This window comes from Cardiocondyla obscurior, linkage group LG19, assembly GCF_019399895.1.
Source record: "Cardiocondyla obscurior isolate alpha-2009 linkage group LG19, Cobs3.1, whole genome shotgun sequence".
NCBI lineage: Eukaryota > Metazoa > Arthropoda > Insecta > Hymenoptera > Formicidae > Cardiocondyla > Cardiocondyla obscurior.
In genome coordinates, this window is record NC_091882.1 from 1,710,019 (window position 1) to 1,737,365 (window position 27,347).

At 45.1% G+C, this 27,347-nt stretch overlaps 2 protein-coding genes across 3 annotated transcripts in view; one reads left to right on the top strand and one right to left on the bottom strand.

The window, feature by feature from the left end:
- The window catches only part of LOC139110025 (uncharacterized), a 47,456-nt gene that overhangs the window by 5,262 nt on the left and 14,847 nt on the right, over positions 1-27,347 (bottom strand). Inside the window, exon 4 of one of the 2 annotated variants that reach the window (XM_070669530.1) lies at positions 13,602-17,003. The exons of the other annotated variant lie outside the window; for it this stretch is intronic. Coding sequence (XP_070525631.1) covers positions 16,918-17,003 — 86 coding nt within the window. The 3' untranslated portion in view covers positions 13,602-16,917. Of the gene's footprint in view, positions 1-13,601; positions 17,004-27,347 lie in introns of those variants that run through there. 2 annotated transcript variants of the gene reach the window in all.
- On the top strand, positions 1,710-3,275 carry Osi20 (DUF1676 domain-containing protein Osi20). Its single transcript, XM_070669551.1, has 2 exons — positions 1,710-2,581; positions 2,760-3,275. The coding sequence occupies exons 1-2, from the start codon at positions 2,026-2,028 to the stop codon at positions 3,005-3,007; spliced, it is 804 nt and encodes a 267-aa protein (XP_070525652.1). The 5' UTR covers positions 1,710-2,025; the 3' UTR covers positions 3,008-3,275.

Here is a 27,347-nt window from a genome sequence, read left to right on the forward strand (position 1 = left end):
TTAATAAATTATTGCAAGTGATTTCAACTATGCTTATTTGAAACCTGCTTTCCCAAAACGCCGCTTGTCGTTCGATGTTAAAAATTTTCAAAGAAAAGAAATTAATTGATTAATGACAATAAATTTTTTTGAAATTATTTTATGAGTTATATGTATTATATAAATATATATAACCTGTTGCGTGAATTCCATATGAAACGTGCATGTAAAGTAAAAATATCTGGTCTTTACGTTACAAAAAAATAAAAATTATATTACGACAAAAGTAGAGATTGGTAATTTAGAATTATAAAAAGTTAAAAGTATTGTTTAATTCTTTCTTTTTTTGATGCATGAAGCAAGTTAACGTTTTTAAAAATTATTTCTTTTTTATTTTTAATGTCAGACATTATTAAAGGATTTTTTACAAATAAAATGTTAAATAGATATTAATTTTACTCAGCTTTGCGACTAATTTAGCAATATACCTTTTACTGAACTAGCTTAATTATTCATTTATTTTCGTTTCACATCTAAGGATAGGTTCTTATATTTTTTTTATCGCAGTGGTCAATCGAGACTATACAATATATTTAAAATTCTACGCGTATGCGTCACATATTTGCGAATGTGATCACTTTCGTTTCTTTTTACGAAAGTTGATTGGAGAAATCACCGCTCTAAAGAAGTCATTTCACTGTTTTAACATATTACGTGACTTGCAATTTCTTCGAAAATGGGAAAATCTTTATGTATGTACATTGTAGTGGAAAACAGATAGCGTTTGCTTCGGCAAAGGCGGCTAGCGTACGTGGTCTTAGCGTGGTGCGAGTCAAGTCACACACGAAGCGCGAGAGTAGATGTGTAACGGAGCGCAGGTCGGGGAGGACCGAGAGGAAACGCACCCTACTACTTTCCCCATACTCGGTGGCGAAAGAAGGGGGTAGGAGGGTGCGGGGAAGTCACGTACGCTAGCCGCAGCAAACGCAATTTCTGCTTTTTAATGTACATGATACGTGCGCCTAAATATTAATTTATTTTTCTTGTCTCGCAATTTGCATCAGCGTTCACATCACGCATGTTCCTGTTCTGCTGCATTATTATATTCTAAGAAACGGAGAACTTTTAACGATGTAAAAATTAATTAATTATAAATTATTAAGTTCATCGAAATGTAATGATCAAACGGCGCGGTAATAAACCACTCTATATACGTAGTCAATTCATTTTAAATAAAAAATAAAAGTGTAACGCTTAATTATTTTTACAATAAAGACACTACTTTTAATTTTTAACATCGTAAGAAAAAAAAAAGAAAAAAAAGAAAAAGCGCTTTTCTCACGAATGCCACTACCTTTCACGATATACAAGGTAAGTGTTACAGTAGTGCGTTAATCATCGTAATTATCGTAAGACAATGTGCGGCACCGTGACCCTAAGACAGCAGTATCGCATCTGTATCTTTTTAATCGCCGTATGCGAGCGCGTGGCTCGCGATTTATCAGGAATGTTACGACCAGAACAGTTATTCATTCTGTTAAATCATAAGAAGGCATATACGGGTAGCTGCGAAACGGCGCCTGACGGTTTATGACGAGTCGGACGAGACTTCTACGCGAAGGCGACGGAGACGTGAGGCGCAAGTTCCGTTTCCCGTATGCGTTGCATGCCATCGTGCACGACGTACGCGACGCACGACAATCTATACATACACATGCAGGAATGAATGAGCGTGAGGGAGGTTGGACGGGCGCTCTATGCCAGTGAAATTTGAATAATTTCCCTTCGATCGTAGATTCCCGGCATGCGCGACCGAATAACATAGATTCATAGGGGGACAAATTAAATAAAAGGGACGGGCCACTCCTCCGTCAGTCGCAGTTCGATTGCCGATGATCGCTCGCTCGCACGGGTGGACGGATCGGTCGCTTTTATTGACACGCGGTGCTGCGAGTGGAATCCACGTGAGACGAGAAGGAAGAGAAACGCGAGCGCGATTAATTAATCCTGTCAACACGTCGAAGAAATAAAAAAAAGGGCATCGACATGCGACTGATAACGTCGATAGGCGCGATTGTTCTATTGGTTGGATTCTGCGCGGCCAATCAGGACTATCTGACGGACTCGTTGAGCGAATGTGTGAAGACGGAATCCTGGACGTCCTGCATGAAGCACCAGGTTCTAAATCATCTCGACAACCACCTGGGAATCACCACGGAAGCGAGATCGCTCGAAACTGTGGACGAGGCGATCGTCGCCAGGACTTTCAAGTACCTGAAAACCTTCGATTACGGAATCGACCTGCCCTTCGTCGATGCCAGCTTGAAGTACAGGCCCAGCAGAAGCCTGACGGACCTCGACATTGAATTCAAGAACAACGAGGTGGCCACCAGTCAAGCCCGAGGGCTTCTAAAGAAGAAGCTCCTGCTACCGTTTCTCCTGCTATTGAAATTAAAGTTAAAAGCTCTGATGCCTATCTTCGTCGCTATTATTGGATTAAAAGCGCTGAAGGCTCTTGTCTTATCGAAACTTGCCATTCTTATCGTGCTTGGATTTATCGCTATGCAATTCTTTAAGAAAGGTGGCATGATGATGCCAATGGGTACGTACATATTGTATATCTACTAAAAAAAAAAAAAAATGTTTCTCAACTACTTTATGCAAAATATTTCACTTTTCTTTTTAAAAAATATTATATCTTATCTATTAACAATATTAATTTAATTTATCGCGTTTTTTTTTTTTTTAATACACGATTTTAATATTCGATTTAATTGTAGGAATGTCTATGGATCCGGTATCGGCATATGGTGCTCCACCTATGATCTCGACAACGTCGAGCTACGATCCCGTCAACACGTGGGACGGCAACGGGCCTTATTCTCGCGTATGGACGCCGACTAATGGTGTGGAGGCTCAAAATCTCGCTTACAGCTATTACTCGCCCGGCAGCAGCCCTAGCTCGTACAGTTCAATAGGATCTTCCTCGTCATCCTCGTCCTCGAGCAGCTCAACGAACTACAACTGAACTCGCTACGATATCCCTAGCTATGCATTAACGATGCATTAATCGTTCGACGTTGCCCGTGTAAACGCATTCCCGATCGTACGTCGGCAAATACGACCAAAGAAACGCACGCCAAATAATTAAGTAGCTGACGTAACGTCACGTTCATGTTCAAAGACTGTCGGCTCTGAGCTGGCTATAATCGTAGAAACCCGTCTGTCGATTCAATAAAACTCGCATCGAGCTCGACGTGAATTTGTTAGAATACGAGGAAATTAGTTACGCTATTTAAATATTTAATTAGGTGTTAAAATCTACAATATTTATCGCAATCGTGTTATTATTTTGCCTAATATTTCATATTTATCTAATAAGTATGTTAATGAATAAAATTTAATTTAATTTCCACGATGATTTAACATAATGTCGGTGAAATTGTTTGTCTCTTTAAGTGCAATATATACGCGCCAAAGGAATTAATAGAAATAACTATTTTTGCAGTATACAATTAGCCATACTTTTGCATGCATTATAATGTACATAAAAGATACTTATAATATTATTGTGAATAGGTACCTTATTTCTTCAGTGGGACACTGATTATTTTTCGTGTTTGTTAATAAAAAAAATTTTTTTTACATATATTTTCTAATTTTTTTCCTACACAATTCCTCCAACGAATTTCAATGTGGTTTATCTCGTGGCTGTTTAGCAAAACTGTCCAGCACCGAGCCAGAAATGTAACGCTCGAAACGTCTAAGTGATAGATAATGATTACTAGCTAATAACGAGATGGAAAAAAGGAAATATTTAAACGTTATTCACCGCGTACTAGTTCACTTGCGTATACTGGCCTATGTTTACGCGCGTTCGACTGCCGAGTTCGCTGACCGCACGGCTCGCGTCCACGTGGATTGCGCGCGCGATGCTGCAGGTCGAGATAAACATACGCACGTGTGATGCTTCTCAGCTGATCGCGGCGGAAAATCTTTCAGGCCCCTGCAAGATGTTTGCTATACCAAGGCGTATGTAAAATCTGTTGCCACCAAAATCTATTATTATCTTTAAACAAAGTAGCTGACGATGTACTTGAATAATTAACAAAAAAAAAAAAATTAATTAAATACATTAATTTAAATTAATTGTAACATAATGTTCCATTAAATAAAATTGTGTTTTGCAAAAATAAGAGAAACATATAATTATATCTGGAATTTAATAAAAATAAAAACTCGTTTAGTCGTTAAACTTCAATTAAGTAGCGGCATTATATATTTAATAAAAAAAATATTAAGTTTTGAAAACTATATGTTCTTTAGCTGGTAATACCGTTAAGATACTATGGTAAGGAACAATATGAGATGGCGCTTACAATGAAAGAACGACTGGAACTCGTGGATTCAAGATGATCCATGGATCACGTACGATATCCTTCATTATCGACCGTTAATTTATTGTTACGTCGCTGCGATATATTAAAAACTTTTGCAAGAAGTAACTACAATTCTAAAAACATGCATCAGCATTTAATTGTATAAAGTATTAAATTTTTAATATACGTTCATAATTAATATAATCACATTTTAAATATGAACACATAAAATTTTTATCGAGATTGTATCACGATACAGTTTATCGTTTAAAGATTTTAAAGTATTAAAGGATTATGGTACGCTTTAAAATCTAAACTCGTAGAAAATTATAGACTTGATCCTCTATTTTTCCGGACCGGCCAATAAAATTCTTTTTATCCTAACCGAAGAATTGTCCCCTAAACTATTCCTTTTCCGTAACAATGCGGAGCTTAAACACTCCGTCGAAGTAATATCTGCACTTTCACTTTCCCTCGATAGTAAAAAAAAAAAAAAGAGAAAAAAAAAAAAACAATGTTTGGCTGAAAGGTTGGAAAACGCAGTAAAAGTCGATGCATTTCAAGGTAAGCTATCAGGTAAAATTGAGGTAATAGAACAATAGGACGTACATCCGCTGGTCAGAAAAAAAAGCTTAAAATATTTTAGTGGCATAAGAAATAATCTTTTTTGGGGTTTTCAGGCTTTTCGAGCCTCGTGCATAAAACAGATCCCTTCTCCCCGCTATCGCCTTCTCTCCGCGCGGGAGAAAATAAGCCGCCCAGCACGTTTCGCTGTGTCATCGTTGAATCGCATTTGAAATAAGTAAAAGCAATCAGTGAAAGCGAAAAGGATGTAGCATCGGTCTAATTCATCGAGAGCGCAATTTCTCCTCGTCCGAGAACCGACTCGAGATAAAGATATCCGCGGGACCGCGCAGCCAGGATGCGTTCGTCTCTACTTTGCATATGATCTCATTTCGCGTAAAGCGTTTTCGCCGCCGCCAATATCCTGCGCCGAGTGGGACACGTATTCTTTAGAAAGCGTGTTTATCGCATCCTCAAGATCGTGCGCGATTGTGAAACCCCTCCATTACGCTAACAATGTTGCTGAAAGTACGTGTATTATTTTAATAATCATAGTACGGCTCCGCGATGTTGAACAGAAAGTTTCCGGGTACTCGCGCACGACGTCGTACGTGGCGATTACATAGAAAGAATCGATCACGCTGTGATCAAGTTTTACTCGTAATCATTGGATCGGACTATTAGATTGCAAATTTCTTTCAGACGTATCTTCGATTCCCATTGCATTTCCGCATTGTAAAGCATTAAGCTTGTCCCTACCGCGCCGGGGGATTTCAACGCCGATGGAAAATGTCACATTCCACTAGACTTGAGGCGGTCACAAGAATCCAAGAAATTGCACGGGTACATTATTGTGCTCCGTGGTACAAGATATTATTTCACGTTTGCATAAAATTAAATATGAAAGCAAATTCTTCCTATGTATAATGCGAAAAACAACTCATTTACGTGCGCTACCTTCGCATTCGCACACGCAGATATTTTAATAAGAACGGCATTTCAACTGTATATAATATGTATAAATCTTAACACGCGGGTGTAAGATAATGCTAGCTATTTTATTTTGCAATAAATTGCCAGTAAATCATATCGTTTCATTTTGTCCTTCTTTCCGCGCAACAAATACATTTTTTTCCTCGCAACGTAAATTCCGACCCGTCAATCTTGCTCTTCGTCAGTCTACGTATGATAAATGTTCCTCCCGAGAAAATGGAAATACTTTCCACAATCCTTTCCGGAAAATATATATCCTTTCGCTTCCAATCGCCCTTAATACGTCCCGAAAAAAAAAAAAGAAAAAAAAAAGGGGAGCGGTTTCAAGATTCCCTTGTGCGACCGCATTCTCACGGTCGACCAAAACCACGCTTCTTCCTCTGCCATATTGTATCCGATTTATTTACGGTTTGGATTATGCAAGTCTGCGGATAACGTCGCGTTAAATAAGCTCGCGGGGTACAGTTATTCATCGATGGATGCCAATTTTTCAGACTCACCGAGTTTTTCCTGCGTCGCCGGAGGAGAACGCGCGCGCGTTTCGGTTTCGCGGATGATTTATAATTTACATGCGATCGTTCTTCTCGCGACGGAGACCCCCGGCCGAGAATCGCAGAGATACTTAATGCCGGCGTTTCACTTGGACGCGTTACTCACGCGACGGGCAAATCAAGGCCTCCTAATCTCGCCGACGTACATGAAAACGTCGGGAAGGGACATACGTCACGCAGGTGGGCAAATTGATCTAGACGAGGAGCGCGCGAGGGCCCTCGAGCTATCGGTCGCACAGGATACGTTACTTCCTGCATTCGTTATTCCCTGTTTCTGGTATATACGGACAGTCGGCGGCCGGCGGCTAAAAAACCGGCGTTTGTCGAGCGATCGACAAGCTGCGCGGGGTTCCTCTCTCTTTCTCGCCCAGCCTGCGCCCGTCCTTTTTGTACCGATTCTATTAAAAAAGCTCGGGTAAAGCTAGCGATCTTTTGTGGAGGTATACATATAACGCGCAACGAGGGTGCTCGAGCGTGCGTGGAAAGGACTACGAGAATGAAAGAGAAAGAGACCGAAGGAAAGGAGAATGATGCATACACGCGGTGGATGCAATGTGCCGGCGTAGGCGCCTGTTACACAACCGGAAGCGAGGCTGCGGGGCGGAATAAGAAAGTTTGTGTGGACTAGCGTGGATACGAGACACACTTCGATTCCGCCCGTTCGTCCCTCACCCGCCGCTCGCGCTTCTCCCGTCCATTATGTAATGTGAAATTGATACTCGACGTCCCCGACACTCGGCAGTCTCATTACGCAGCGGTTAACGCGTCCCGGTTTCCTCGGGAAATTTTGCAATTCCACGTGCCGTTCGATCCGCTAAATAACGCTTTCGTTTTCGAATTTTCATAAAACGCGCAAGCCTCGCGTTCACTCGCCGCTAATCTAGTCGCACAATTACTAATAATTACGCGGCTAGTTCGTATAATACTTATTACTTTGTACGCGGCACGGCGACATTTAATCGCGATGTGACATTTAATGCGTACGGCCGGCACGAGTTCTCCTCGACCGGCTCCTTTTAGCGTGACTCTTTCACGGTGATGTCCCCAGCCAGGCATACCGGAACAATTACAATCCAGCGTGACCTTCGAAATAGCATGCGAATCGCAATCGATCGCTAGGAATTTTTCTATTTCCCTTGAAATCTTTTTCCACGTATAATTTCTATTTTTACTTTTGCAACGCGCGCGTATGCCATCAGGCTCGTCTGATTTCAAAGAATCATAAAGCCTTGATGGGTCAACCTTGAATTCGTTTTATTAAATACCACCTTTGTTAACGCGTCCAAAAATTTTTTTTACTACAGCTAATTAGCTTTTCCTTTTTAAAAAAATATTTTTTATGTAACTTATATACCTATCGACTTTTAAAGTTTCGCAATGTTTTATTTCGAGGCGAACGTGTGTAAAGAGAAGTGTGACATCGGGATGTAAATTAACTAAAGGTACAAAAACTATCCATTAGAATTCACGGGATTTCTCGCGGAGGAAACGCACTCGGGCGCTTTTTCTTGTTCGCATCGGCCGCGCGATATAGCTGCGGCAAATTTGATCCGCCGGCTTCAATGGCCAGTGTTTTTGCCGGCCAGATCCAATGGGATCGATAACGCATTCTCGGGAGAAAGCACGGGTACGAGTGGCGGGCAATGGGACCCGTGAAAGGCGCGCATCTTTCAGGAAACAGGTAAAAGCCGGGGCGAGAGCGATTTAAGTTATTTATTTTGGCACTCGCTAACGACTCTATTCTCTCCCGATTCTCTCGCCGTTCATCGATGGGCTTTAGGGACGAAGGGTTGGTCGTAAAGGACTTGCAATCCCCCCCGACTTTTCCTGTGTTTTTACAAACAGTGCGGCCGGATGAAAACGCAGCGTCGATTTCCCCGAAGATCCCCGAGCGGACGCCTTTCATGATCGACCGATCGCTATCTGAATGGAGATGGACGATGGACGCGCGAGAATCCGAAATGAGCGGTACATTGTTGTCCGGGCGATCTTCATCCCCAACGCGATTGGTATCGGGGGCGGCCGACGTTGCGGAAACGTACAAAATTTACTCGACTCTCGATATAAGTAACGATCTCGGCGGGAGTGGGCGAGCAAGCCCGGCTAGGTACACTTCGATATCTCACGGAGAAAAGGAGCCGTCGGCACCGTCCTTGCCGCGAAAGGACGACGACGTACTGCTCGTTTCTTTTTTCTACGCCCGATTCTCCCATGCCTTTTGTTGGATTTCTTTTTTTTTTTTTTTTTTTTTTTTTTCTCTTCGAGTTCGCGTCGTGTGGCGGCGAGCCATTGAGTCATCGGCATTTTTCACGAAGGCAACCGTGACCTTCGATTTACGTAATCAACCAGGCGCACCCGAATGCTGCGAGCACGATCATTCGTAATAATAATAATAATGTGTTTGATATATTTTAATCCTACCTGTTCGAAATAAAAATAAAAAAAAAGGAGGGAAAACTTGCCAATAACTTAATCGATATAAAAATAAAGTTAGCGTGTCGAAACTTTGTTCGATTTCTGCAACAATTATTTGAATCGCAAATACTTAAGTGGTCATCAGAGCCAGGGGAAGGGCGGAGAGAACGAAACGCATTTGGCGCCACTGATGAATGAACATCGACGCCTCCCCTCGTTCCCTAATCGGGAACGTCTAGACGTGGCGACACGCACGATTAGGAATGGCCGTGTATTTTCGTTGCCAGCCGATCAATGGACTTCGTGTTTGCTAAATGTACCCGGCGCTTTCTGAGCCGCGTGCCTTCGTGCCTCTCCCTCGGGGGACCACCAATACGCCAGAGAGCCCGTCCGGCTCGGTTCATCAAGTTCAACTCGTCTTCGACGAACCGCCCGGCGGATATTCGCGCGGGGATCGTCCGTCGTTCTCGCCGATGATAAATTGCGAATCGTGAGTGAATCTTCATCGTAAATGCATCGCGGGCTGTCTGCGTCGGCCGCGCAAATTAATCGGGCGAACGGATCGCGACCGTTGTTTCAGAAAAATTCTCGCGCGGACGTCTTAATTAAATCCCACGATAGAATCGGAGGACGGTGCGCGGCGTCGATCTCGTCGCGAAATAGATTGGGAATGCCTGGCGTCGGCCGACGATTATTCCACCGTGCGTTACCGCGGCCTCCGCGACAGACAAATTAATAAGAAATATTAAACGCGATTACCATACGATATCGCTTGATATTCGCGATACGCTCGTATATTGGCAATTAACGCATCGCGCTCGGGCACCGGTGCGTCATGAAACGTCGAGGTGCTTAGGATACCAGAGGATTCCTGCGTTTATCCGCATATTTTCAGGGGTCAGTGAGCCCGTTCGCGGCGCGCCGCGGTCCATCGCATACTGCTTGCGGTTTAGACAGCGGAAAAGCAGACAAAGAGGGATTAAAATAGCCGCAGACGACGCGGCGGGGAAAAGAACGGGCGTCGAAAAAGGGACGAGACACGGCGGATATTCGCGTAACTTATACCCGGTGGTTTTCGGTAGCACTAATATACGAAAGCCGAGCCTTATCATTGCGGTGGCAGATGCGCGCACGAGAGCAAGCAGCAACCTTTGAGCCGTCTTCGTCGTCCTCGCTCTTCGAGGATTCGAAAGGAGATTCCTACGTGGTGCCGTCATGGATTTTATACATTCTTCCATGGACGCCGTAGGTGGTTTCCTTAAAACCGAAAGTGATACAGAAGACTGTCGATGGGGAGAGAGGATATCAAGTGACGTCGCGCGTACGTTTCGTGACGAAAAAGAAATTAAATAAAGAACTAGAAATTACGAACGCCGCCGAGCACGGGATTTGAATGCGAGAACACGTATTGCGTAAAAATTTTTTTCTTAATAATCCAAAGCCGACTTATTAATATTAATTTGTGCTAAATGTCGACATGTCGTTATTTAATTAATCCGCAGTATTCACGGGTGAATATCATGGTGAAATTTGAGACCGAATCTTTTCGACCAGATACGCGTATCCGTTTCCGAGAAACTGCACACTTAGGAATGAGGATGTTTGTTACGACATTAATGTTCGTGTAAAAAAAAAAAAAGAAGAAGAAAGAAACGCCGTCGTTTATGGGAATTAATCGGGAACGCCGATGTGTCAAATTAGCGAGCGCAGCGCACAAAACAGCCGTAAAATCCGGTTCCAGAAGACGCACACGTAATTATTCCCAATTAACATAAAGCGTATGCCATATTTGGACGAGGCGCATAGGATGATGTTTTAATATTGATCAACATCCTCCACGTTGGCATAGCAATCTTGCAACTTCGTGGCCATGAGCACCGATTGAGACACTGGGATTAATGTATTCGCCGCGTACCGCGATTAAAATATACTATCATTACTTTTTGCCGGCTGTTAATCACGTATTCAGTGTCGCGTTAGATGTAATCAACCACGTTGCATTATTCGTATCGCCAAATCTATATTTATAAAGAAAAGATTAAAAAAAAAATTATCCGCTATACCACGCGTCATCAGCAACGTGTAAAATAATTAAAAAATTTTATCTTAAGTTTCTAGGTGCACGTGAATTTCAACCAAAAAGAGAAGAATAAAAAAATCGATTAAACGTAAAGCGTCGCGGTCAAAGGACCGAGGTTTCGCGGCGTTAAGACATTTTCAAGACGATTGCTTCTTGGAGCAGGAAGTGACGAGGAGCACACAGCTGGCGAAATTTCAGGCACCTGGTGAAGGAAGAGTAGTCTTTCTCGAGTGGTCTGGCCGTGATCTGGAAGAAACGGCGTAAGGAGGCGGCGGTGGAGGAAGGTGAAAAAGGAAAAAAAAAAAAAAAGAAAGAAATTGGTAATCCCTTTTCCCTCCCTTTGCCGCCGAATTCGGGATACGACGGTGCGTGGACCGGCAGGAAAAGCGGAGGAAGGGGTTGCCAGGAACCGGATCAGAGAAAGGTGCTTTCCAAATGGCTCGCGATTAACGCTGGTATGCGGAAGGGTTGAAGGTACCTCGGAATCTCTTTTCTTTTTTCATCCCGTTTTTTAATCCCCTACTGCGACGCGAGGGGCGGTTACGGCGGTCCCGTTAGGTCAGCTCGTCGACAAGCTGCCCCTTAAGCGGCGGTGGTGTGGTTACGGCATTTCGGTTTTTTATTCCGTCATCTCTCCCGCCTCTTTGCAACCCTCGTCTAACTGTGGTCCGTGTAATCTACGCAGCTTCCGCGTTTCGGAGATGGAAGGAGGGGGAGGAAAGGGGATCGTTTCCAAGGACTCGATCGTTCTCACAGTCTTTCGATGACGAAAGAACCGCTTTTCCCGGACAAAGAAATCCGACCTAAAGATATATTTATATTTTATTATTGGTTCTATAGTGCATTTATGATTGCGGTAACGTCTAAAAATGTTGGCGTTAACAGGCGGAAAAAGAAGCGCCTTAATAGAAATACAAAGGGTGAAGTTCAGAAAAAGGGTCGGGAACCGTATCACATCGTAAATGAGCTTGACCACAATTTTGGTACGAAATTATTGATACTTTTCAGTGGCCGGTCGTTTATCTTTCTGCAGCTAATTCAACAGATTAACCTCCTAGCGTGAAAAAAAAAAAATTCCGAACAGATTTACTTGCGGTTGATTATTAAAAGAACGGAAAAATATATTTCACGACGTAAAATTTAATTAGCGTATGATTCACGGCTTGAAATTTATTTATAAAATTAAAATTAAGAATCTGACGCATTATACCGAAGTGGCGTTTTATTAAAATTTATGTTTCAAGTTTACTTTAAACGAGTTCTTTTTAGAAACGATTTATGTGTAACTACGATAATAAATCAATCAAGACAAAAGTCCATCGGTCTCATAAATACAGATGTCCGTCCGTGCAAAATTTTCTTTGAAATAAATTTAGAAAAGAGAGCAGACACACATATTAAACTTTGTCTGCTTCTCTTTTTCTTTTTTTTTTAGTAAAATTTATGTCTTTTTTAAGTATCTCCTCTATGCTTCTTTCTACTGTTCAAATCGAATTCACAAGATCGTTGTCAAGGCTTCCTCTTTGTAGGTCCCATAACGGTATCACGAAAAACCAAACATACCTGATCTGTTAAAAGTAGATCATATATATTATAACACAAAAAAGAAGAGCAGACGTGTAAAACAGAGAGCGGTATGACCATGACCGTGAAAAATAATGACTCAAGGGATAAGACTCACTTAAATTTAGAGAATACCGTAGTCAGGCGAGTTCCGAAGTTCTCAAAAATTCACAAAAAGACGCAAAAAAAAATGAATAAAATCAATTTAAAACTCGACGCAAACGTAACCGACGAATAAATCGGCGAGCTTTTGCAATTTGCGTCTTGGACATTCGCAAATGTAATTTAAATAAACATGCGTTCGTGTACGTAAAGAAATCTATTAATAAACTGCAAGCATATCTAAGCGAAGTGATCGTTTCTCATCGCGATTGAGAAAAACTTTATTATCCCGCAATCATAGTTTCTTTGCTGGAAATACTTCAAACGACCTCGACTTTGGTTACAATCGTGCGGTATTATCGAGCTCTGTACGGCAATTAGAATTAATTTTATACTTACTCTTCGCAGAGATAAAATATAATTCACTTATCAATAATATTGTAAAATAAGATGCGAGAATAATTCAGAGTAATAAGCTACTTATTAACGTCTTGCTGAAATTATTATCAGTGCAAAAGTGTCTTCGTGACAACTCACGGTAATTAAAGATGCAAACAAAAATTTTATTTTAGAAAAAAAATTATTTTTTACATTTCTCCCGAGATTTACGCGCGGAAATATCTATAGTTTGAATAGAAATTAAAATTCTTTAATTAAGAGGTAACGAATTGGAATCCTACGTCGGCAGTGTCGGCGTCGAGATACACGAAAGTGCACGCTGCATTCGCATCTGGGACGTCATCGGATCGCTTGCATGTGCAGAAGAATCAAAGGGAGAGAGAAACGGCGATCGCCGATGGTGGGGACACCGGCAGAAGGGGAAGAGCGAGCAACCCGAGAAGAGAATCCAGTAACCTAGTGCCTAGACGCCTGGTGGTCTGCAAAAACAAAAGAGATATGCGTGCCACGTGCCCTAGGCGCTACCAATCTCCGATATCTCGCGGTATTCCCGACGATAACGCGAGCCCGCCGCGGCACCGCGCGGGAGGGTGGGACTGCAAATTGCGGCGGTTGATAATAATCGCCTGATAATGGAAAAGCGAAGACGCGATGAGGCAACGTATCAAAGAACGCGAGAACGCCGGCGGTAAAGACATCGGACTTGGGCTCGTTTTACCTTCTAAAGGTTAAGGCTGCCCGTGGTTTAGCCGTACCTAATAATTACGAATAAATCAAAAGTCCATAAACGTGCCTCCGACTTAAATATCTTGGCTTCTATAGATAGACGGCTCGGTGCGTCTCCGGCGAAATAATAGTTGCGTCACGGTGTAATCGCGATACTCCCCGGTGCCTCTCATGTTTGACACGATTTTGCTCGTGCGTTTACCGGTATTACGTTACGCTGCACACAGGCCAGAGATCGAGCCTCCTTTATCCTGACGTACGTAATACATCGGGATAAAGGTATATCAGCAGCCCGGCGTTCGCGACCGAAAAGGCAACGGAGCGAAAGAAAGAGGGCGGAAAAAGAGCATCGCGTTTAGGAATGACTCAATCATAGAAAGTCGAGAAGTCGCTCATGGACGGCGAAATAGTTCTATCGCATTATCCTTGAAGGCCGACACAAAGGAAGCGGTGAAGGAGGTGACGGGACAAAAAGGGCTAGCCACCAACGTTCTCGACGGCTTGCTTCATATTCTTTATTTTTCTCGCCTTTATCATTTTTGTCGTACAAAGAAAAAGAGAAAGAGAGAGAAAAAGAAAGACAGAGAAAAAGAAAGAGAAGAGGGAAGTGGAGGAAAAAAAAAAAAAAAGAGACAAATAGCTACGATCTACCTGTGGTTTTGCGCGAGAGTGGAAGAGAGAAATTAATTTAAAGAGCAACATCTTCGAAACTCGTTACCTACGCCGTGGATCTTAGTCGGGGTAACGTTCAGACGTACAGCGACAATTGCGGCGACTCCACGATTAATAATAGAAACTATTGACGCGCTTTTCCGAACGTGACCTCAAGTAACGAACTCTTATCGGCCTTACGGATCTTCGCGTTCCAATACGGAAAGGTTACGGGGTTCATGACGAGGAGAGAGATATATATATGATACGGTGAGTCCCGCGGCCGAGACGCGCGGCGTTCGATCGTGGCCGATCGCGGGCGTCTCGGTGATCAAGGCCGATACTTCCTCGAGATAAAAAGTACAAAAATATATATTTATTTATATCGTGCGTGTGTATATATATCTCTAATCTCTTTCTTCGCTTCTTCTTCGGTTTCCGCTTGTCTCTAGTGCGTGCATTTGTACTAAAAGAGAAAAAAAAAAAAAAAGGAAAAAAAAGAAAGGGAGGAAGGACACACGCGTGTCCTTTCCCGTGCACGCACGCGTTCGCCTCTTTACTCGCTAAAAGAAAGCGCATCTCCCGACCGCCTCATCCCGCTCGTCATTCTCGCTTTCATGCCCGTCATCCCCCATGGTACCTCGGCGCCTCAACGGAAAAGAGCCGCGAGAGAAAGAGTCCCGGAACACTTAACGAGTAACAATGGAAAACAAGAATAATATTAATAATAATAATTGCGTAAAGATGATAATCATAATAATACAATAGATTAATGATAAAAGTAATAATGGTAAGGAATGATACTAAGAATTAGGGTAATAATTAAGGTGTAAAAGATAAAGACTGAACGCGAGCGTTTACCTATGCGCTACTCAATTGTGGTAATTAAGAGAAAATACGGTAACTCGTACACATATACGTAAGTGAAAGAAGCACGCGCTCTCGCGAAAGCGCGGCTAAACGCCCGAGACCGTGCGCGTGCATATGCGTGGCCCGTACGAGCTCGTGTGCGAGAACGAGTTGCAACGAGCTCGCGCACCGGGCGAGCCGATGTATGCGAGGAATGCAAAGTGCGCGGTCGTCGTGGCTCGAAACGCGCGAATCGCGCGTTACGACGCGGCCGACGGAAAGAAATTATGTGTAACAATGCGCGACCGGCGTATGCACCGCGATCGTTTCCTCGTGGTAATCACGGAGGCGCCTGATCGATTTCGCGCGGACTCCCGAAGGACAAGACCCATACGTCGCGCGAACGCAAGCGATCAGTTTGCCCCGGCCGTGCATCTTCCGTTTAAACGGCGATTTCCGCACGCACTACTTTTTTTTTGTCAAGTCTTTGATCTTGGGATAAACCGTGTCACTATCAAACTTGCTAAAACACAAAAACAACTAATTAAAAAAAAAAGAAGTTACATTAAAATACTAAAAACTGATTCGGAAGTAATCAATTTCCTGATTGGCAGTTTTTTTTTCTTTTATTTTTACTTGTAATTATATTAACTGTATTCGTAATATACGTAAAAAAAAGTCGGCAAACTTAATTCAAATTCTTTCATTTAAAAATGAGATACGCGATCGATTATATATGTTTAAATTTTTAAGTCAATTTTAAAAATAGTGAATGTCTATTTAAAAAGAGCAGCCGCTCTGATATTCATTTATTATTATTTTTTTTTTTTTTGTTTCAAACTCGTTAAAACTTGGTTTACATTTAATTTTTATTTTTTTTTAAGACGCATTTCAGTGCACGTAATATTGAAAATCACTGAACGCGAAACTCCGTATAAATAATCAAGATCGATCTTATTAACGACTGCAAAGTAATTTAATGCCTCGTCTTAATTTATTTGCATCGAGTGCATAAATTCTCGGTAGTTTATATAACGCTGATGCTTAGAGAGCCACATTGAGAGAAGAAACGGGGATTTTTTTCGAAACAATCAGCTCTGTTTATTGTTCGATCTATGTGGCGCTCGACGATATCGACGTTCAAATAGAAAGAAATATATCGTAACGGTGATCGTATTAGTCGTGACTACGTTGATAGTGTACCGATAACGGTAACGGCGCGCTCTTGTTGCACGCGTAAATGTCTCGATCACCATAGCAAACAGTGCGAATGGTGGCTGATAGTAGCAGCGGCAGTAATAATGAGGATAAAACCGTGCCGGACAGTGAGGGAAGCTTAATTTTTTTTTTTTTTTTTCGCTGATAACCAGAGCAGAAGCGTTGCTTATCTCGTGGACAGTCGTGTTATCATTTCCGCGTGATACGCAGTTCCGCCACCGTGTCTTAACGCGCGATGTGTATCCCAAAAATATATAGCGTCTCGTCGTGGTCACTACAACGGCGGCGTCGCGGAATGTCGAAAGAAACGAGTACGATTCTCCCTCGAGCGACGACAATTCCCGCCCTCGAGGATCGCGCGGGTCCCCGCGAGAGATCGAGATGAAGAAAAAGATGGAACGACTAGGTGGTGAATTTCCATGGCAGTGTAACGTTTCCGATCTTTTTATTATCGAGTGGACTCCATTGTCTTCGTCGCCGGGGATGAAAACGATGCAGTTGATCGACGGCAGTGGTGTCGTTGCTGGTTGATTCCTGAAACAGCCAATAAACAAATTGCCGCATTAATTCAAGGCTCGCCGGTAACGTAGGATTAGATTGTACGTAACACGAGACAGCGGTGTTATAAATGGAACGGCATTAGCATGTCGATTAGCAATCGTATGGGAGTACATCAACCGTCTGCCTGTCATCCTCCACCTATTTATGCAAATAAGATTTCACGCCGACGATGCATCGTCGTAACTTTAATTTAAAGTAGACGCGGGACACTTCGGCCACCGATAGATTAATTATAAAAATACATCGTGGTTATGGAAGTCTTCGCCGCGGCGTGACGCCGATTCGAAATGTTACGGAATTGGTGCAGAGGGGGGTTCGGCGTGGATACAGAAGGTAAGGTGGGTGTACGTCGGAGCGACCAGGGGGAGAAACGAGCGGCGGGGTATCCCGATCCTAGCGAAGGCCGCCTGGCGCATTCTACGCGGGCAAAAAGCTGCATAGGAAACCACGCCCTGACGACGAACCGATCCTCAGGGACAATTTGCCGGCGGAGCGATCGTGCTCGCGGCATTCACGGCGGCGCGAGATGCGCGTCTGACCGCCCGCGAGAATCACTTGCGCTTCCATTCATTCGCGCGTGGCCGCGGACACGCGCGCGGGACGAGAATAACGCCGCGGAGTGTGCGTAGCAGCACGCGATTGAGCCGATTCGCATGCGGGGCGATAAGTGGATTGAGATGCGCCGGTGTGCAAGCACGAAGACGTGGTAGAGACGGTTCAAGTGACCCGCTGGTTACCTATATCCTGCCTACTTGAGGCCGACCACCTTCCCACCATCGGCCTACCTGTCTACGCCTGTACGCGCTCGCTGGGTGGATAGGCACGTTTTATCGCTAATCGATATAATATATCTTCCGGCTGGAGCAATACGCGCACCGGACAGCCTTCGTGATGATTTTGCCGAGGTCACTTCGCTCGATCCTTTTCACCTCCGCCGCCGCGTCACCGCGGAGGCGTGAAAGAGAATTTGAGGAAACGAACAGGTAGAGCCGGGGGAGCTGTCGCGATTCAGGCACGTCTCGGTAGCAATTGCGATCGACCGTCATACGGAATCGAAAAGAAAAATTAATTGCAATCAATGATTCATGTTTCTGTAATTTTTTTCCCCCCCCCTTTTTTTTTTTTTATTTCTTTTTGGAGAACGTATCAAACGACTGAGCCGAAACGCGTGATGAAACGGTAGTTATAAAATTTTATTTAATTATTTAACGAGTTGAGAATATTTAATTTTATTCCGGTTAATTATAATTTCAAATCTTTGCAATAAAATTAAAATAAGATTATAAGTTCCTCTTAATATCTCGCTTGATTTTCTACCGAAAGTCTTCGAGCCGTGCTTTAGAGACTTCGTCCGAGTCACCCGCCTCTGGCCCGAGGTAGAACGTCAGTTGTCGAAAGTAGACGCGTCGAATCAACATCGCGGCTAAGAACAGTTATTCGAGAGCGAAGGGTTTCACTTACACTTTCCAGCTCGGTTATTTCTGGGCCAAGTTCGGCCGAAAATGTGTCATGAAACGCTAGTTTACTCAGGAGAAAGCACTCTCGAGGCGCTACGACGACCGCGAAAGCAACGGCGCTAGTGGGACCTAGGCCAAGATCGGCTAACGTAGAGAAAGAGAAAATAAGGGGAAGCGCAGGTACGATTACTCCCTTTCCCTTCGTGCACACACACGCGCGCGTCCACACGTGCGAGGGAGGGTCCAAGGCGGGCAAGAGAAGAACGGAACGAATGGCCAGGCTTGGGTCCGTCGGAAAAATAAAACTAGGCAGACCAGAGTGGAGGTCCGTTAGACCGCCTCCCGTACTCTCTCTTTTTCCCTTTGTGTTCTCTCCTCCCTGAGAGAGAGCGAGAGATAGATCGCGGGTCTGTGCGCGTGTCCACGCGCGTACGCGCGTGCAACGTCAACGAGGCGAGGAAAGAGAGAAAGAAGCTTAACCTAAGGCACGAAAGGAGTCCGTGGCTTCGGGCATGGCGCTGCAGCTTGCCCCTGAACTTGGTTCTCGGACTCGCTCGACTCAACGTTGACCCACTTTTCCTGGCTTTACTTCTATCGGCCGTGCACCCACCGGTACCGCGAGCTCTCTCTCTACGCTGATTTTCTCGCGCTTAAGCCGCCCGATTGCATTTCACTCGCGTGACGATCGCGTGGATCTTTCGCAGTTCGCCGCGAGCCGATTTCACGCCGCCCCGCGCGATCTCTGTAAAATACCGAGCGTCTCACGAATGATTAATTTCTTGAAATGTGAATATAACGTGTCGGAGCTACCCTTCGCGATTATCGTGTCTGCTGAATTTCCCGAGCGGAATCGAGTAAAGGGCGCACGCATGATTGACGCGTGTGAACTCCCGGGGGCATTATCCGTTATCTCGTAGTCGCATGAGATACCTAGCGCGGCCGCAACGATGAACGCGATACGGAACGCGAGACATGTCGCAGGGGGCACCGGGACGATCGCGTCAGACCCGCTGGATTGAACGTGACAGGGTACAAGCGTCGAGATAATCGTTCGTTTATATAACAAGTCATTTCCCGCGGCCACGTGATTTTCTCGTCAAGGCGATCCGCTCACCATCGCCAACGCCGACGGCGCTTCTATCACCATGGACCCGCCGTGCGCTACCGCACGCGAGCGCACGGCTTGTGGGATCTCCATACAATCTATCTCGGCTGGATCGCCCGCGTGGAAATGTCGTTATAATTGGCCCATTTCCATCCGCAGACACGTAGTCATCGATCATAAATATATGTCAATTATTGCACCAAGGATTACTGTAATCGTCAAGGAAGTAATCGCCGTGATTGTTCAATTTCGCGGCATTAGCATTCGCGGCCATTTATAATGAGATGTCGCCGGCGATTGCGAAGATATCGGCCATTAAAATAATTTTCGTGCCGCGAACATCGACGTTAGATTGAAATAACTCAATTAAAATCGTACTAGAACAGAAACTCAAGGTCCGCTTCGATTCCTGGCTAATTATACTGCACCGTACGTCGTACGAGTGTTTCAAGAGTATTGTCAGTAATATTAAAAAAAAAAAAAAAAAGAAAAAAAATTTCTCGTTAATTGTAAAATATTTTTATGAATAAATATCTATTAAATCGATAAATTTCTTGTCGCTAATTTTCCTTCCTTCCTTTCTTACTCTATTTTTCGTTTTTTTTTTTTTTACGAACGTACGTCAGTTAAAGTCGCAAGAAATTCGGCGGAGCTCCGTCATTGTCTTGGCGAATTTAAGGTCGCGGACTTCATCTTTATAGATGTTGCGCGAGACCGATACATTCCATAGAACGTCGGTAATGGAACGCTAAAGAAGTTGCTGCTCGAGACCCGTGCGCCGCGAGAACGGACTAAAGAGAGAGGAGGAGAAAAAGAGACGGGAGCAAAGAGAACGAGAAGCAGAGAGAGAGATAAACGAAGATAAAGACGGTGCGCGAGGGTGTGAAGGAAAGAACGGGACGAGAAAAAGAAAGAGAGAGAGAGAGAGAGCGACGGGGAGAGAAAGAGTCGAGGCAAAGGTGGTCTTACCGCCGTAAATGCCACTGGTTGGCATTATGCCGCTTGCTCGGTTAGACCTTCGATGCATCGAATACATCCCGAGATGCCGCCTGATGATGAGCGTCTGGTATAATCATGATATCGTTCTTTCACGGGACTATCGGCCGCTTCGAGAGAATTTCGTGTTGCATGAGCCACGATAGCCCTGGCCTATTTATCCTCCGGCTAAGCCGGCGTCTCTTCACGGCGCGGACGATATTGGCCTTTCGGAGATTTTTTTTTTCTTTTATTCTAACCCGCTCGCTCGCTCGGTTAAATACGATGCGCGAATACTCGCACGCTCGGGGAAAGGTCGCCGGTTATCGAACGAGGAGATACCTTTATCGCGTGAATAACACACTTGGAGCCGAACGGCGGATGGTTGACGGCGCGCTGTCCGCGAATGCGCGCGGCGAGATTGACGACGCGAGCGACGATGCAACAGGATTGAACGGCGATAAATCCGACACCGTCGTGTCGCGGTGGCAACATAATTTTCCTCAATCCCCGTCACGGATCGTCGATCTTTGCCGGATGGAGAATGTTGTAATCGGCTCAATGGCGAATACGATAGTGCAAGGTTGAGCGTTATGCGCGAGACGAGACGCCGTGGGACGCTGGAAGGAAACGCGAGATTTTCGAGGGCCGACGCGGTGAACTGCGAAGAGAACCGGGGAGAATCCGAGGAATGTCGAATTAAAACTTCTGCCCCGGTTCGGCGTAGCTCATCGAGCGTGATCTTGGACGGGACAGCCCGATCGTATGCTCTGGTCAACTATATGACTATAAACGGCCGCGCGGCGGCAATACCCCCGGCTCCCATAGGAGTAGACGAGTCCAAGCAACAGATACCTCGTAAGGTGAACGAACCTCCGAATCTTCTGGACACGAGAGAAAAAAAAGAAGGAGAACAGCCGAAAAAAGAGGCGACCACGGCGGGAAAGGATGGAGTAGGTAACGAGGGGGAGGAGGCAGAGGTGGCGGAGGAGGCGTTGGGGGAGAAGGATGATCATAGATGCCCGCCGTAGAAAGAGACGGGAAGCCTCGGAGAGGACCGACGCGAGCGACCGGCGTCCACGATCGTAACGCCGCGCGATCTCTTCTCGCGCGCCGTAGAAACGCATCTTTATGTATTATCCAGCTGCAGCCCGAGATGTTCCACTAAACCGATAATATTGCGCCGCGCGTTCGGTACGCGCCGTGACTTAGCGCGGCCACCCTGACGTTAATTGCGACCGAGCCGATTTATCCTATTATCGCGGCAGTTTATGCCGCAATGTCGGCCGTTGAATGCCGACCGGCGTTCAGTACACAACGACGTTTTTCATACGTGATAATGTTGCCGGGCAAGTCGACCACGTGTCAGACACGTGCGACGATGCTTATCGGATTATTCGAAGGAAGTATCGTTCCGAAACGCACTAAACCCAGGTGATTGTCCGTCGGGCCGGTAATACGCGAAGAGACGAGGTGTCCTTCTCAAGCGCAGCATATCGAGGTGTGCGTACGCGTCGCGAACGAACACACCGACCGCGAAATTCGTGGGTGGTGTGCGTTATTTTTGTGCCGATTGATTCGTTTGGAATGTTCGCGTTCGCCGAGCGTATACGCGCCTTAATACATTAATAAACTAACATTTTAATGCAGAAAAAAAAAAAAAAAAATCCGTTAAAAGATATCAACGATAAACGACTTTTTAAACTTGATTTTCTTCATTCTGTTGCACCGAGTTGCAAAACGCGCCGTTCTGAATCTCACATTCCTCCGAGACATATGCAGCCGACTGAGAATTAATTAATTAATCCCTTCAAAGAGAAACGAGGAACTTGGGGGATATCGAGGAGAAATTAAGTCCGACCGCGCGGTCGTTCGTTTCGCATAAGATAATCGTGTTGTTCGTCGAGCGAAGGGTCCGCCGGTGCGCACCTGGTCCGAGACTACCGCCGTCCGCGTGTCCGAGGCACCACGTCCACCAAATTCAAATACGACGGCGCTATTGTTATGCGCCGCGCGTCGCCCGCGCAGAAATCGTCTGCCTGCCAAAATCCGCGGGGCACCCGGCTGGGTTCGATAGCATCGCGGCGCCTTGTTTTAAAGCCACAACCGATGCGTCACGATCGCGGAACGGGGGGTACGATTCGGTACGCCTATTACCGCGGGAGGAGCGACGTAAAAGGGAGGAAGAAAAGACGGCGGTGCGACACGGGAAGAGAAACCGCGCGTTCGAGTAAGAGAGAAATGAAAGAATGCGCGAGTACGCGCGAGAGCGAGAGAGAGACGATTGGCATGCAGGTCGCGCGGTATGTTGTCCTAGGTCACACGTGATCTCTCTCGTTCCTCCACCTCTCCTTCCCTCCCCTGTCATTCTATCCCCATTCTTCCTCTTTTGCCTTCCCGCCTCGGTATTTCTGTGCAGCAGTAGCGGCGCTCGGTAGAAACGGCGGCGTTTGTGCATTCTATCTCGGCGTAGCTTCTATTTGTCTATTATTCTAGTAATAAGATCGTACGGCGAGGCAAACATTATGACGGCGAATAAACGGAAGCGGTTCGAAATTACACCCGGCGACGGCGCCTCCGGTATACTCCGCATTAAGTAAGGGAATGGGCTCTTCTCTCTCCTCTTTCTCTTTCTCTCTCTCTCTTTTTCTTTTTTTTTTCTCTTCTTCTTCTTCTTCAGCGATGCGCACGACCGCTATTGTGTACAAGTTTTACGCGAATAATATCGATTGTCTCGAGTTCGCGTACGCGTTCAAGCATTCCTGCGCTGATACCTGACGCACGCTTTACCGTGTGCACGTGTCTATTAATTCCTCGGCGCTACAATTAAAAGTTCAATCATAATTAAAAAAAAAAAAAAAAAACTAGTACGCGAAACACGTCCGTTCCGTACGGTTTCGGAAATACAGCGCGGCACGTTTATCTTTTAATGTGCAAATATTCGTCGAGTAATCACGGCAAATTGCCGCGCTGCTCTTGCACACACCTTGCGCGAGAGCTAACGAACGGTTTGGGACGCACCCGGAAGAGGTTCACGTATGCGGGCCGCGCAACCGCGCAGAAGAAAACTTTGAGGAATCTGCCCACGTCCGCTCCCGATTGAGTCGGGTTCGATCGAGAGATCCCCTCCGTAAAAATTAACGCGATTCCCCGTGGCAAATCTCGGCGGAGATTTCGCTTCCGTCTCGTTCGCGAACACGCGCGAGAAAAGGCGAACGGATCGCGGCGTGTCGCGGGCCCCCCCGTGTCCGCGAAACCTAGAGGATCCCTCGAAACGGTCATCGAGGAGGAAGAGGAACGGTGGCTGACCGAGCGGACTTGACTTGAGCGAGCGAAGGAACGATCGCTTATTCCTGACGAGGAGGGCACGATCGACGGAATGTGCGCGCGAGCGAGACGGTGAATGCCCAAAACTCAGGTGGTGTCAATGAACTCGGCCATGTGAGGAGTTGGCCGGTGCCTCCTCCTCGGCTATACCCACTATATCGAGGTCTTGTCTTTCCCATGGGACCGAAACTAATTTCGTGACTTTGCGAAAGCGGCGCGACACGCCCGCGAATCAATAACGCCGCCCGCGACAGATTTCTAGAGCGATTTTTCCAGGATTTCTCTATTTTGTGCGATTATATTCGGCGACGAGACGGCGTCGTCGAGGCGGACAGCCGCGAACCGACGTGTACGAGCGTTTGCCGACGCGCGATATTATTTCGATTGCGATTAGACGTCGCGCGAGTAATTGTTAATTAAATCGCGCGAAAATACATTAATAATAATTATAAAAATTCAAGCTACAAATTATAAAAAAAAAAAATATATATATTTTATTTCGGGTAACGAAAAAAAATATTCGATTGTAGATTAAGAAATCGCAATTAGTCACACGTGACACTTATTGCGTGTCGGAACATATTCAGGTCTATATGCCGAAGATAATAGCGAGGTGAATGGTCTAGACTGACTAAGAGGGACACCTGCTTGTAACCGCGGCGAGAAAACCGGGTGGAAAGGATAAAGCGCGTATCTACGCGAGATCGTCTCGTGTTCTAATCTTTCGACATCAAGCTTTACGTCGGTCAAAATTAAACAGCCGATAGAAGCCGTGGAATTCTGTCGCGAGGACCTCCGCGCTCGATCGACCTCGGTTTAGATCGCGGTAATCAATAAGTTGCAAACGTCGGTGGCGATACAGGCTGAAATGACGCAACATTAAGAAATCGAGCGATTCTACCTCACACGAACCTTCGCCTGACTCTGTTCCCCTTGGCGCTCCTTTTAACTGGCTCCCTTCTCCTTTTGGATCGTCGGTCATGCGCGGGTCATCTTTGAAGAAATCTTCCTCCCTTCTTTTACAACCTCGGCGCGACCACAGTTACGTCGGAGATGGCAGGAAGAGAAGGTGAATCAGAGTGAGAAAGAGAGAGACTCGCGAAGGTAAGAGAGGGTTGACCGCCGAAAGAGAAGCTCGCGGAGCAGTCCGTGACCCGATCACGAGCTCGAGCGAATCACTGTCATAGATTACGTAATCGTGGCGAGCACGTGCGAAAATGAACAAGTTGTTACATTGTCGTAATTAATTTAGAGCCCGGCAAAATCGGCAAATTAAGACAGATCGGTTGAATAATTACGATTGAAATCGACATGACGATGCAATTCGTTAACATGATTAATTTTTAATTAAATAAAGCAAGGAACACTCACCCTGTGCGTAGGCAGATTCAGCATCTTCATTAACGTTTAACATTTGCAAGAAATGTCCGATGTCGTCCCTTGCGAATGTGGATGCTCCATCTCAATCTCCTCAGGTTGGAGGATGAAATTTCCTCTCTTCCTCTGACTTCTTCCATCGTCGATATTACCGATTTACAAGGATGTTTCCTCCGATTTTCGGAGCTTGATATTTCAGTACTGTCCGGTCGGGTCTAGACCTCCGGTAGCAGCCATGTCGCGACCTTGAGATATCTCTCGGGCCTCCTTCCTACTTCCTCGATTCTTCTGGCCCTTCCCTCGCCTTCTTAATACTGACCGGTTGGATCAAGTCCAGCCATGTTGCATAATTTTAATTGAAAGTCAATCGTGAGCCTTCGGACAGATATAAATATATCTTGAGAAACGCAGTTATTTGACGGCACTTCAGTATAGACCGGTGGGGTCCAATCCTCCTGCTGCCATGTCGACGATAATGATCTTCAACAACACTGAAAGCGGAAGTATGTAGTTGCTCGATCGCGGAGAAAAACGTCTTCAGTAGAGACCGGTGGGGTCCAACTGCCGAGCCATATCTTCTTACTCGGCCTCCCTTGGCAAGCTGGCAGAGCGTTGCGGACACTTCTGACACTTGAATGTTACTTGACCATTCGGCTCCGTGAAAACGGCGGTCTCCGTCGAAAATACGGCAGATTGTCGAAAATCTTCAGGACGGTTCCACCAAATTGAAACGACTGCGCGTGGAGCGGTATCGTCCGCTAAACGGCCCGCGGTTCCCAAGTGCGGCAGACCGATGAGTGGACCGAAACAAGTCGGTGATTCGCGTGGAATATCGCGCGATCCGGAGACGATGATCGAAGAGGCGGACGCTACCGGAAGAACTGAAGGGACCGGCTGCTGTGTGTGCGTGACCGTGCCCCACAGAGCTCTGACAGCTCCACGGCGAGTGGCCTCGCTTAAGTCTCGGCTGGCCCCCACCTGTCCAACGGGGGGCACCAGCGATTGGCCGCTGCTGTCGGCTACAGCGGCAATTGGCACTCCGACTATGCTTTCGGAAAATTTCCTCCGTATATCGTCCGGTTCATAAGCCCAACCTCCACGTGTTCGCACTGGGCCTCACGTGGGGAGAAAAGCGGGATCCGCCAGACTAAAGGAAGGGATCAAGCTCTCGAAAGAAAAGAGATACTGTAAATGGACCCGAAGAAATTTTTCAACTCGGAATTAGTCATCAACGGTAAATGATTTGCTAGACACGAGGCCACCGGAACGTTTGTCGATCCGATGTGCCAGCTATACGCGAGATCTACCTAGAAGAAAAGACTGCTTTTCTTCGGGATTCTGAATAAACGAAATATATGGGTCGTAAATGGGGGTCCTGAGATTTTAATGCACAGAGACGAGTTAGAATTTTCTTTAAAAAAAACCGACGAATCGTATACGAGCCTGATTTTTATTCATTTCCAGCTGTTAATACTGTCAATAAAAATATATTATTTTCACAAATGCTATGCTTTAATTATCCTAAAAAAAATTTTTTTTTATTTTAAATACGTTGCGTGCGTTGAAGCTGTTTCATTATTAAAAGCGTTGGCGGAACTGCTGTATCGTCTTCTAACACTACTTCTAGCGTGGTGTTAGGCAGGAGAATTCATTGACCTCACGCGAAATCGATCGAAAAGTTAAATCGTTCGAATATACAAAGTTGTAAAGAACAAAAAAAAATATACATATATAAAAATTGCTAAAACATATGTTACAGATAATATCTAATAATACCAACGATTTAAAAAATATTAATACGAATAACGGATTGCAATCTTAATTTAGAAATTTATAAAAGTAAAATAATATTTGTGCTAGAAAACACATGGTACCAGTATTATAAAAAATACTAAAAAATCGATTAAAACTATATTCTCGATGAGAGACGGAAGGAAAAGCATTACGAAAGCGTCTCACAGCTGAGAGAGGAAAATACCGTTTTTCACTGACTTCAGCGTAACGTGTACATTTTCTTTTTTTTTTTATTTTTTTACGTTTGTCTTCGGTTTAATCTAAATGCGATCTGAAGAGTTT

What these genes read in the sequence shown, in the direction of transcription:
- Osi20 (XM_070669551.1), top strand. Translation starts at nt 2,026, where the DNA reads ATGCGACTGATAACGTCGATAGGCGCGATTGTTCTATTGGTTGGATTC. An exon ending in TGGCATGATGATGCCAATGG is followed by an intron (nt 2,582 to 2,759) that starts GTACGTACATAT and finishes ATTTAATTGTAG; the next exon opens with GAATGTCTATGGATCCGGTA.